The 10,932-nt window shown below is 56.4% G+C and overlaps 2 protein-coding genes across 2 annotated transcripts; one reads left to right on the top strand and one right to left on the bottom strand.

Moving 5' to 3' along the window:
• Window positions 1-788: 788 nt before the first annotated feature.
• On the bottom strand, window positions 789-1,328 carry TRNP1 (TMF1 regulated nuclear protein 1; the record flags this gene model as incomplete). Its single annotated transcript, XM_079545924.1, has 1 exon — window positions 789-1,328. The coding sequence occupies one exon, from the start codon at window positions 1,326-1,328 to the stop codon at window positions 789-791; it is 540 nt and encodes a 179-aa protein (XP_079402050.1).
• A 5,468-nt stretch (window positions 1,329-6,796) lies between these two features.
• Window positions 6,797-9,621, top strand: KDF1 (keratinocyte differentiation factor 1; the record flags this gene model as incomplete). The annotated part of the gene is made up of 3 exons (XM_079546080.1): window positions 6,797-7,892; window positions 8,796-8,870; window positions 9,539-9,621. The coding sequence occupies 3 exons, from the start codon at window positions 6,797-6,799 to the stop codon at window positions 9,619-9,621; spliced, it is 1,254 nt and encodes a 417-aa protein (XP_079402206.1).
• Window positions 9,622-10,932: the final 1,311 nt, after the last annotated feature.

Here is a 10,932-nt window from a genome sequence, read left to right as displayed (position 1 = left end):
CTCAGTTCTGCATGGGGCTGCACTCAGGCTCAATGTCAGCACTCATGTCCCGATGTGAAGCTTAGGTGGGGAATGGGCACAGCCCCATTGCTGCTGCTGCTTCCAGGGGGTGCCGACAGCAGATTCCCCTTTGTTGCCTCCAGACCTTGTGATCTTCCAGGGAAACCTCCGGTCCTGCAGGATCCCCCAACCCCACAGAGGTTCCCAGACCTGCTGGGTTCCCCTCCACCATGCACTCAAGGGCCAAAATCCTGCTGTGTCCTTCAAGCATTCCAAACCCCACAGAGTCCCCCAGGGACCCCTTCACCCTCATTCTTCAGGGCACCCCAAGGTTCCAGACCCTGCTAAGTACTCTGGAGCGCCCCAATCCCACTGAGCCCCTTAAGGAACTCCAAGCATCCCAGCCTCCTCCCCATTAAACCACCCCTAAGGACTCCAGACCCCGCTGGATTTCCTCCTCCCTCCATGGGCTCCCCCTGACCCTGCAGGTTCCCCCCACCAGAGCAAGCTTTGTCAGACCCCAAAACCCACAGAATCCCCGTAACACCCCCCCAACTCACAGCACCCCAGCCCATCAGGCACCATCACAGTCCCCAGACCCCGCTGGGTCCCCCTGTGTCCTGCAGGACCCCCAAACCCACAGCGTTCCCATGACAGCTCTCACACCCCCACGCCCCGACCCTTCACACCCCCTCAGCTCCCTCCGGCTCCCCAAACCCACAGCGTTCTCACGAAGCCCGCAGCACCCCACAGCTCCCCCCACCCACCCCCCCCACCTCCCCTCTTTTCTAAGCGGGGCTGCGCGGTGCAGCGGGCAGCCTCCTGCTGGGGGTGTGCACGGAGGAACGCCGCGCTCTCCCCGTCGCCCAGGGCACGCAGCTTCGGAGCGCTCGGGCCGCGGCAAGCAAAGCACCGGGTCGGGGGCGAGGGCGGCGGCGGAGCCCCTTCTGCAAACGCTGCCCCTGCGCGGCCAGCGCCAGCTGCGCCTGTGCCACGCCGCTCCCCAGCCGGCTCAGCGCCTCGGCTCGGGCGGCCAGGCGCAGCTCGGCGTGCCGCAGCGCGCAGTGCACCTGAACCACGCGGCCCTCCAGCTCCGCCGCGGCTCTCCGCCGGCACTCCGCAGCCACCAGGCGCCGCCGCGCCGCCGCCAGCTCCAGCGAGCCGCCGCTTCCTCCTCCTCCTCCTCCTCCTCCTCCTCCCGATGCCGTTCCTCGTCCCGATGCCGTCGCTGCCGCTCCTCCGCCAGCCGCCGTGCCGGTGCTGCCGCCGGAGCGCTCCGGGCGCTGCTCGTCCGTCGGAGCCGGGGATGCGGCGTCCGCTGTCGCCATGGGGAGGAGACGGGCGGAGGGAGAGCGGCGGTGCGGGTATAGCGGGGGGGCGGGGTGATGCTGCGTGGAGCGGCACCGGGGGGCGGCACCGACAGCGGGGAGGGGAGGAGATGGGAGGGGTGCTGGGGAGTAATGGGAGGGACTGGGTGGGATACTGGGGTACTGGGAGGGGATGGGTGGGATATTGGGAGTAAAGGGAGGGGCTGGATGGGATACTGGGGGTACTGGGAGGGACTGGATGGGATACTGGGGAGTAATGGGAGGGGATGGGTGGGATACTGGGGGTACTGGGAGGGGATGGATGGGATATTGGGGGTACTCGGAGATGTGGATGGAATACTGGAAGATACTGGGAGGGTTGGATGGGATACTGGGGAGTAATGGGAGGGACTGGCTGGGATACTGGGTGTACTGGGAGGGGTTGGATGGGATACTGGGGAGTAATGGGAGGGGTTGGATGGATATTGGGGGTACTGGGAGGGGGTACTGGGGGAACTGGGGGGACTTGGAGATGTTGGTGGGATACTGGAAGATATTGGGAGGGGTTGCATGGGATACTGGGGGTACTGGGAGGGGATACTGGGATACTGGGGAGTAATGGGAGGGACTGGGTGGGATACTGGGGATACTGGGAGGGGATGGATGAGATACTGGCAGTAATGGGAAGGGACATTGGGATACTGGGGAGTACTGGGAAGGACTGGCTGGGATACTGGGGGTAGTCTGAGATGTTGATGGGTACTGGGGGATACTGGGAGGGGATGGATGGGATACTGGGGATACTGAGAGGGGATACTGGGATACTAGGGGTTCTGGGAGAGGTTGATGGGATACTGGAAGGTACTGGGAGCAGTTGGATGGGATGCTGTAAGGGGATGACTGGAATACTGAGGGGTAGTAGGATGGGATACTGGGATGGGCTGAATGGAATGCTAGGAAGGGATGAGTGGGATACGGGGGAATAGTGGGAGAGTATGGATGGGATACTGGGGAGGTACTGGGGGTACTGGGAAGGGATGAATGGGATACTGGGGGTACTGGGAGAAGTTGTGTGGGACACTGGGAGGGGATGTATGAGATACTGGGGAGTAGTGGGAGGGACTGGCTGGGATACTGGGCGAGTACTAGGAGGGGAAGAACGGGATACTGGGGGTACTGGGAGGGAATGGGTGGCATCCTGGGGAGACGTGGGAGGAGTTGGATTGGATACTGGAAGGTATGGGAGGGGCTGGAGGGATGCTGGGAGTACTGGGAGGAGAAGAATGGGCTGGGTGGGAGACTGGGGATTATTAGGAAGGGCTGGGATACCAAGGTGATGCTAGGAAGAATCAGTTGGGATACTGGGGAGATTCTGGGAAGGGGCTGGCCGTGGCACTGGGGATTAGTGGGAAGGGTCAGGTGGAATACTGAGGGGATGCTGGGGAAGGGTGGGTTGGGATGGGATGTGGAAGGATTACTGGGAAGGGTTGGTTAGGACATGGGTTACTGGGAAGGGTCAGTGCAGATACTGAGATTTTACTGTGAAGGACTGACTCAAAATAATTGCCTGGCTGGGTTTTTTGTTTTTGTTTGTTTGTTTGCTTGCTTCCCCTCTTTACAAAGGCTTGTATAGGCTGGGAAAAATGGGACAGGCAGCGTCATTTGCTGAGCAAATGGGATGAAGGGACACCACAGGGAGTGTGGGTCCCCAGTGCAGGGCTGGGGGCTGAGATGGGAAACCTCAGGGACGGGGGTCGTTGAGGACAGGGCTCTGAGGGATGGTGATCCATCGGGACAGGGATGCTTTGAGGCTAGGAACTTGGGCATGGGGATTACAGGGACAGGGACCTCAGGGATAATGAGCATTGGGTGTGAGGACTGTTTGAGGCACAGAGCCCTGGGGACAGGGACCTCAGAGCTGGGGATCTCTGAGGGCTTTGGGACAGGACTCCTTGGGGACAACAATCCATTGGGACAGAGATGCTTTGAGGCGAGGATCCTTGGGGCAAAGAACTTGGGAATGGGGATTTCAGAACAGTAATCCTTGGCAACAGGGGATGAGGGCTGCTCAAAACAGAGACCTCTGGGGGACAAGAATCCTCAGGGAGAGGGAACAAATACTGTTTGAGGTACAGACCCTTGGGGACAGGGACCCACAGGGACAAGGATCCTTGGGAACAGCATGGAAAAAGGGCTGCTTGAGAGAGAGAGAGACACCTGGGGCAGAGACCTCTGGGGACAAGGATCCTCAGGGAGAGGGGATGAGTGCTGAGATACAGCCTCTGGGGATGGGAACCTTCAAGGACAAGGATCCTCGGGGATGGGGGAATAAGTGCTGTCTGAGATACAGCCTCTCAGGGACAGGGACCTTTGGGGACAAGGATCTCTGGGGACAGAAGGTGACGAGGGCTGCTTGAGACAGAGACCTGTGGGGACCTCTTGGACTTTCTGGGAAAGAAACTATTTTTTGCTACTTTTTTTTTGTTTGTTTGTTTTTTGTTCGGTTTTTCAGGTCTTTTTTTTTAGAATTTTATACTTTTTTTGTGTTTTAAGTGCTTAAATAGTGGAACTAAAATTAGCCGCACAAGAAAAAAAAATCGGAACAGGGCCGGGATATTTTTTCTGTTGGCTCCCTTCAGATCAGCCTGACAACGTACGGCCAGAGCTCTGCTTGAGATACAGACCCTCGGGGACAGGGTCATACGGGGACAAGGATCCTCAGGGACAGCAGGGGACGAGGGTTGCTCGAGACGGACAGGGGGTCAGGGGATGAGTGCTGTCACAGACCCTGAGCACACGGACGCGGGGTGACGAACGTCGGCGCTCAGCCGGGCGCAGCGCTGCGCTCGGGTCGGGGTCGCACCGCGCTTCGCGCTTCGCGCTCCCGTGTCCCTCGCGGCGCTCCGTCGGGCGGGTCACGTGGGCTCACCTGGCCCAGGTGGGGCGGGGCCGGCGCCGCTCCCTGCTCGCAGGTAACGCCGGGACCCCGCGCGTCCCCCGCAGCGGCACCGGGAGGAGGGGAGCGGCCGGCGGCTCCTGCCCTGCCCCGCTCTGCTTTGCCCTCCCAGCTCCACCCGCCCCGGGGTTCGTCCCCTTTCTCCCCGCTCCAGAGCCGGGCCCGACCCCCCGCCCAGGCCCCGCAGCCGCGTCCAGGCCTCCTCTTCCTCCTCCTCTTCCTCCTCCTCCGGTCCCATCGCGGGGTGCTGAGGATCCTCTGAGAGCGCTGGGAGCCCCAACCCCAACCCTCGTTGTCTCGGTGCCGTCCTACGGGCAGCGGGGCTGCGCTCCTCACCGGCAGCTTATTGGGTGGGGGGCGTCGGTGGGGCGGGGGGCTCCTCCTGCAGGTTGTGCGTGGTTGGGGGGGGGCTGCGGTTCCTCCTGTTCGTCTGAGCCGAGTTTGCAGCTCCGTGTCGATATCAGCGTCGGCGCTGGGGTCCTGCTGCTAACGGGATGCTCTGATCCCCCCTCCCACCCCCCACCGGCATGGGTGTGGGCGAACCCGCGGGGCCAAAACCCCCATCTGGAGGATGCTCACAGCCTCGTTTATTTGCTCTGTTGAAACCTTTTTTAAAGGAATCTCTTTCTGCTGAACAATGACGATCTTAGACCCCGGCTAACTGGCACAGCTCACGGCTCCCACGCTGCTCCTCCCAGGCAGATGGTGGAGTCCTCTGTGAGGATCGGCTCCTTTCAAACCAGGCGCCTGTGTGAGAAGAGGGAAAGCTGCCAGCTGCCCTGTGAGTATCAGCTCTGCTGTGGATTCAAGTTACGTACAGCTGCGTTAAGCTGCTGTCAGTCCCTACGCCAAAGAAACCCATCGAGTCCATAGGCTGTGTGCTCAGCACGGCGTGCTGCGGGCACAGAGGGGGGTGCTGTGACACAGAGGGGCTGAGTGCAGCACTTTGGGGCTGGAGGTGTTTGTGAGTGGAGGTGTCATCTCTGCACCGGGCCTGGGTTGTCCTTTTCTGGGCACCGAAGATGCTTTGACATGTCAGAATGTTGTGGGTCGTTACGTAAGGGATGGCTGCAGTCCGGGTGTTGGATCTCGGGGGGGAGCTGGGTATGAAGGGAAGCATCCCATTAAGCAGTGATTAGATCAGCTCAGATGGCTTTTGTTCGGTGCTAAATTTTGAGCTGAGTTCTGAAAACAGCGAAGCTGAGAACAGAGTAGGATTGCTGTTCTGAAGCAGCAATGGAACTCTCTGTTCGTGCTCTGTCTGGAGAGCTCTGCCTGTTTGGCACTGGAATTGGGGTTTATATTAAATACGTTGTCCAGGAATGTGCAAAGGAACTCCAGAAACATGTGCTGCTTACAAATTGCTATAAGCTAATGGAGCCAAAAGGTTCCTGGAAAGCAGCGATGCGACACAACTGCCAGGGGAGTGTTTTCCCTGTGCTTCTTTCTCATGGTACTGCTGCTTTTTGTTTTCCTTTTTCTTTTATTAATTAACTTAATTAATTAACGAGGGCAGGTATCTGTGCTTGAGTTGCCCTATAGAAAGAATAAAGCAGGGACAGCCCAAAAGCACTTAAGCTGTGGCTGGGCTCTCACTGTTTATTAATTGACCTAATTAGTATTTAGAAGGATCTCTTGGGGGTCCTGGGTGAGAAGCTCAGAAAGCAAGGGCAACTGAGGGGCCCAGCACAGCCTGGAATAAAAGCAGCAGCGATGAAAGCAGAGGGACAGCCTCGACCCAGCATCTCTCACTATGGTGTGTGGTGGCAACGAGAGCAGCTTGCTTTAGGATTCCTGCAGCACAGCCCTGTGGAAGCTTTGCTCCCACGAGATGTGATTTGAGAGAGGATCTTCAATCCAGATGCAGAGGTTGGCTTTCTCAGCAAAGTCCAGGACGTGACACGGCCGTGACTGGCAAAATTCATCAGTGTTAGTAATGCCATCGTTGCTAAATCCTCTAAATGTGAATGGTGGCAAATGATTTGGAGCATGAATTGACAGTTGCATAATTGATTACTTGTCATCTCCTCCTAGGCACAGTGTGTTTTGAAACGGGTGAGTGCTGTCAGGTAATCCCAGAGAATGCAAGGCAAAGGGGAAGCTGTTGAAAAGAGGATGCTTTCCCTTTGGAGCCGGGCTGCCAGCTCCACCTGCGCATTTATTGCTTGGAGGCAGCAGCTCTGCAGCCTGACTTCTGTAGCAGCACGAGGTGAACCTCTTCTGAAGGCTATGGGGATTTTGGTGCCTTAAAGGGGCTCTTCTATAACACTTCTTTCCTGGTTGGAGCATTGAGTGAAAGCAAACGGTGTGGTTTGGTAGCTGGGGGACTCTGAACTGTACAGCAGCCTCCCCGTGTGTGCAGTGAGTGTGCGCAGCGTGAGTCCTAGTGCCAAATGGTTCTCAGAGTACACTGAATTTGAGATGGAGCCTCACTGAATTTGGATTTGGGTCCTTCTCGTGTTACTGGCAGCTTGCTAAGGCGGCAGATGCTTGGCTTGACTTGAAACCTCCTTGTCCTTCAGGTGCTTGAGCCATGCTGGGCCGAAAAGCAGGACCCCCCCACAACCTGAACAGCCACCGCCAGAAAAACCAGTCCTACCAGCAGGCCGTGCCCCCGAGGAGCCGACCATCCAAGGAGGCCGAGGTCGGGCTGGAGGTGTTGGGTGGTTTGACTCCTGAAATCAAACAGAGCCGCACCAGAGCCCAGCAGATGCGGGACAGGAAAGGTCGCAAAGCTGACCTCAAGGACTCTAATGGGAGAGAGGCAGAAACCATTACCTTCATCTCCGGCACGGCGGAGGCTCCTGCAAACCAGAGCTTCTGCTGTTCCTCTCTGTCTCATGCCTGGAAAACGTACAAAGCTGTTTTCTGTTGCATAGTGACCTGTGGGGGCTGCTTTCAGGACTGCAGTGTCTGCATCCCCTATCCAGGGCCTGCCGAGTCCTCCACCGACGATGGGAAGAATGGAGATTATAACGGGCGGCTGCCAAACAGCCCTGCCAACGTCTCTCCCACCGAGAAGAATGGGAACCAGATCAAAAAGTCCCACATGGGCAGCAGTTTCAGTTACCCAGATGTCAAACTGAAGGGCATTCCTGTCTATCAGAACAGGAGCCTGGGCCACCATCTGGAATCAGATTCGTGCTTCAAAGAGCTGCTGCCGGAGAAGCCCCTCAGGAACAGCATAGAAAAGCCTCCGCTCCCCAGCAGCCACCGCAGCTCAGAGGAGTATTATTCCTTCCACGAGTCTGACCTGGATATCAGCGAGCTGAACGGCTCCATGTCCAGCAGGGAGATCGACGTCCTGATCTTCAAGAAGCTGACAGAGCTCTTCAGCGTCCACCAGATCGACGAGCTGGCCAAGTGCACGTCAGACACTGTCTTCCTGGAGAAGACCAACAAGATCTCGGACCTCATCAATAGCATAACTCAGGACTACAACCTGGATGAGCAGGATGCTGAATGCAGGCTGGTCCGAGGCATCATCCGCATCAGCACTCGGAAAAGCAGGGTCCGGCCCCACATTTCTGTTCCAGCCAGCCAGAGCCATGAGGAAAAGTCCAGCAGAGGCAACGCGCCGGATAGTGGGAATGAAACAATGCTGGAGTCCACGGTCATCAGCCAGGACGGTACGTGCAGGATTCAGGTGTTACAGCTTCGGCACAGCGGGGCTGTTTTCATCAGAGCTGTCAGATGTGCTGATGGAGTGGGGCTGAAAACTGATGGCTGTCTTCAGGGTGGGCTGCTTTTCCTGGCGTCTGTCAGTGGGGGTCTTTCTGTATTACCAGAGAGTTCTGCTTGTCACCAGTCATTGCTTTCTTGATGCTATCTTTCACTGTCGGGGAAGTTTGCACTGAGCAATGGAAGGGTTCGTTGTGCTGCTTCCTCTGCACCTCTATGCTAGGCAGAAAGACTGTGAGTCAAACTTAACTGGTATGACCAGACAAGCTGGCTTGTGCCAGAGGATGTCCAGTTACCAAGCTGCCTCTCTACCCCGTGTTCTAGCACCGTTCTTGGCAATGCCACCCTTAAACCACCAAGACAGAGTGCCTCATTGGAGCTCAGCCTTCCTACAGGAGGGGTGAGGAGAAGCCAGCAAATAGCCCTGCAAAGAGGGGGGAAGGGCTTTTGCCACAGTGTGGGTGTGCAGACTTATTCCAAGGACACTGTCCTTGTCTGGAGCAGCCTGAATTGAGTGACCTCTAAAACAGGTGGGAGGAGCGTTTGTAGAAAGACCTGGAAAAGCTGAGCGTGGGGTCAGGAGACATCCAGAAATCACAGAGGAAACTGGGTGGCTGTCATGCTTCCCAGCTCAGCAGCGAGGTTGCTGTTGCTTCCTGGTATTTATAGCTCCCATTACTGGGACAATGGTGGAAGCAATCTGAAGAATAAGACGCTGCCTCTGCTGCTAGCTGAGGGTGGTGCCTTCTGAAGGAGAGCCTCGTGCACTCCCTGACAGGTGTCTTTACTCTTGAGTCATAGCTGCCCGTCCTTTCCTGGCTTCTTCCTGACCTTCTTGGTTTTTCTTGCAGATTTGGCCGTGCAAATATCAGAGGAAACGCCAGCAGATGTGCTGGCCAGGAACATGAGGCGGCACAGCGGCGCAGGTAACGTGCCTGGCCAGAGGTCTTTGCAGTGGGTGTGCTGCAGGAAGGGGGGGGTTGGCAGGAGGGAGCAGAGCACCCTGAGCTCCTCACACCGGTGTGCCTTCAGTTTTCACCCTTTGCTGAGGTGACGGCTGCCTCTTAGGGTACCGTAAGGTGTTTCCTTCTCTCAGGAGTGAAGGGGGGCTCAGAAGGCTGCGAGCTGCCCGGGTTTGGTGGCTCCTCCTGAAAGAGAAGGGAACCCACTGTAGAGCTGTGCCTGTGCTCAGCATTTGTCCCAAGAGCTTCCAGTCTGCAGGTATCTTGACAAAGTCTGGGGCTCTGCCTGGGGCGTGAGCAGCTGAGGTCGGATCACATGGGAACTGTGCAAAGGGAAGCAGAGGAGAGCAGCTGCCTGTCCCCTGAGCTCTGATCCTCGTGGCATGCATGCTACACTCCAAAGAGCTGCCCAGGGCTAAAAGACAAGTTTTCTCCTGCATAATAACAGATCTCTCCTAGAAGATGGCCACAATGCAGGCAGGGTTGTTCCCTGCCCGTGGGCTTTGTGTGGCTTTCTCCTCCCTCATGATACACAATGCCTTTTGTGGCAGCTGCTTGCCTAACTGCCTGGCACTTGGCTGCTATAGTCCATCATGTCTAATGTCACCGTCTCTTCTTTTTTCCTCTCCAAGGCTCTCCAACAAGCAGAGATTCCTCTTTCCAAGACACAGAGACTGACTCATCTGGAGCACCTCTGCTTCAGGTGTATTGTTAAGAAAAGGGACCCAAACAGCAGGCAGGCATTGCAAGGCTTTGCTGCAGATTTCTCTTTCCATATGGAGCATATTATGTCACTTTTTCCCCCCAGTCTACTCACATCCTTTGTTGAAGCCAAAGTTCTCCTACTGTCTGAGTTTCACTGGGAATTTTCTTTTTTCTTTGGACAATATAGAACATTAAGGAAGTGAACTGTGGAGCTAATGCACTTGGGAGGTGGAATGTGTGCCCAGGGAGGAGAAATGGACAAGGAAGTGCTCGATGATTTTATTTCCAGTCTTCACGTTCCAGCAATCTCAGTGACCCAGCTCCTTCCCTGCTTTGAGAATGTGCTGTACATTTCTTGCTTGCTGGCATTGCAGAAGTTAACCTGGGGAGGGGATGTCAGGGGGTGTCTGCGTTAGTGACAGTGCTGAGGCAAAGGCCAGGCACCCGCTCTCTAAGGACCCAGATCTCTGTGTAAAGAGCCTGGGTTGGTGGTCCCAGAAACACAGGTCCTCTGCCCGTGGCGTTGCAGATCTGCCTTCTTCCTGCTGCCCTTAGTGTCGTTTCCCATTGCCCTGTAAGGAGAAGGTTCAGCTGATGTGGTTTGTTTCAACTTTGGCCTCTTGGCTCCTCTCCCAAGATAGTGCCAGCTGCAGGGAGGCAAAGCTTGAACTGCTGCCCTCCTCATCCTCCCCAGCTACTCCCAGTCTGATCTGAGCTGCACACACTGACCTGTGGCTTGCATGCCAGCCTGCTCTCCTATCTCACTCACCACCAAGCCCTGTGCATTTCCCCATCGTGCTTGTTGTCAGGCTGGCTGCTGGGGCAGCCCTGGAACGTGGGTTATATGAGGTATGTGAGACAATTCCTTCATTTTTAGTTCTTATTTTTTCTGATAAAGACTTGGACTGTTTGCTCTGCCAGAAAATCCCATCAAAGTGTCCTAACTTGAATGAAAGCCTCCCTCAGAGAGCATCTGCACAGGACCTGGGAGAAACTGCTTGATCCTGCACAGCCCTGTGAGCGCTCAGCACCTTCTCTTACTTCTGCTCTTCTTTCACAGCCACGTACAGCTGTGGCTTTGCTACCCCAAGGGCACAGAGCCAGATGACCTTGAGGGCTGCAGCAGGAGGAAGCTGTACCTTGCTGGTGTTGCCACTTGTTTTTTTATCAGAAAGCAAACATGCGAGGCCATGGGACTTGTTTATACTTCAGGTGCCCTTGGACATGACTAGAAAATGTTGGGTTGGATTTCCCATCAACGCAATCAACACACCCACTGGTTTCTGAGGAGGGGGAAACCAAAGTCGGTCCCATGCTTTGG

This window comes from Tetrao urogallus (assembly GCF_951394365.1).
Source record: "Tetrao urogallus genome assembly, chromosome: 23".
Lineage (NCBI taxonomy): Eukaryota > Metazoa > Chordata > Aves > Galliformes > Phasianidae > Tetrao > Tetrao urogallus.
The sequence above is the reverse complement of the archived record's forward strand: the minus strand, read 5'-3'. Positions and strand labels throughout refer to the sequence as shown.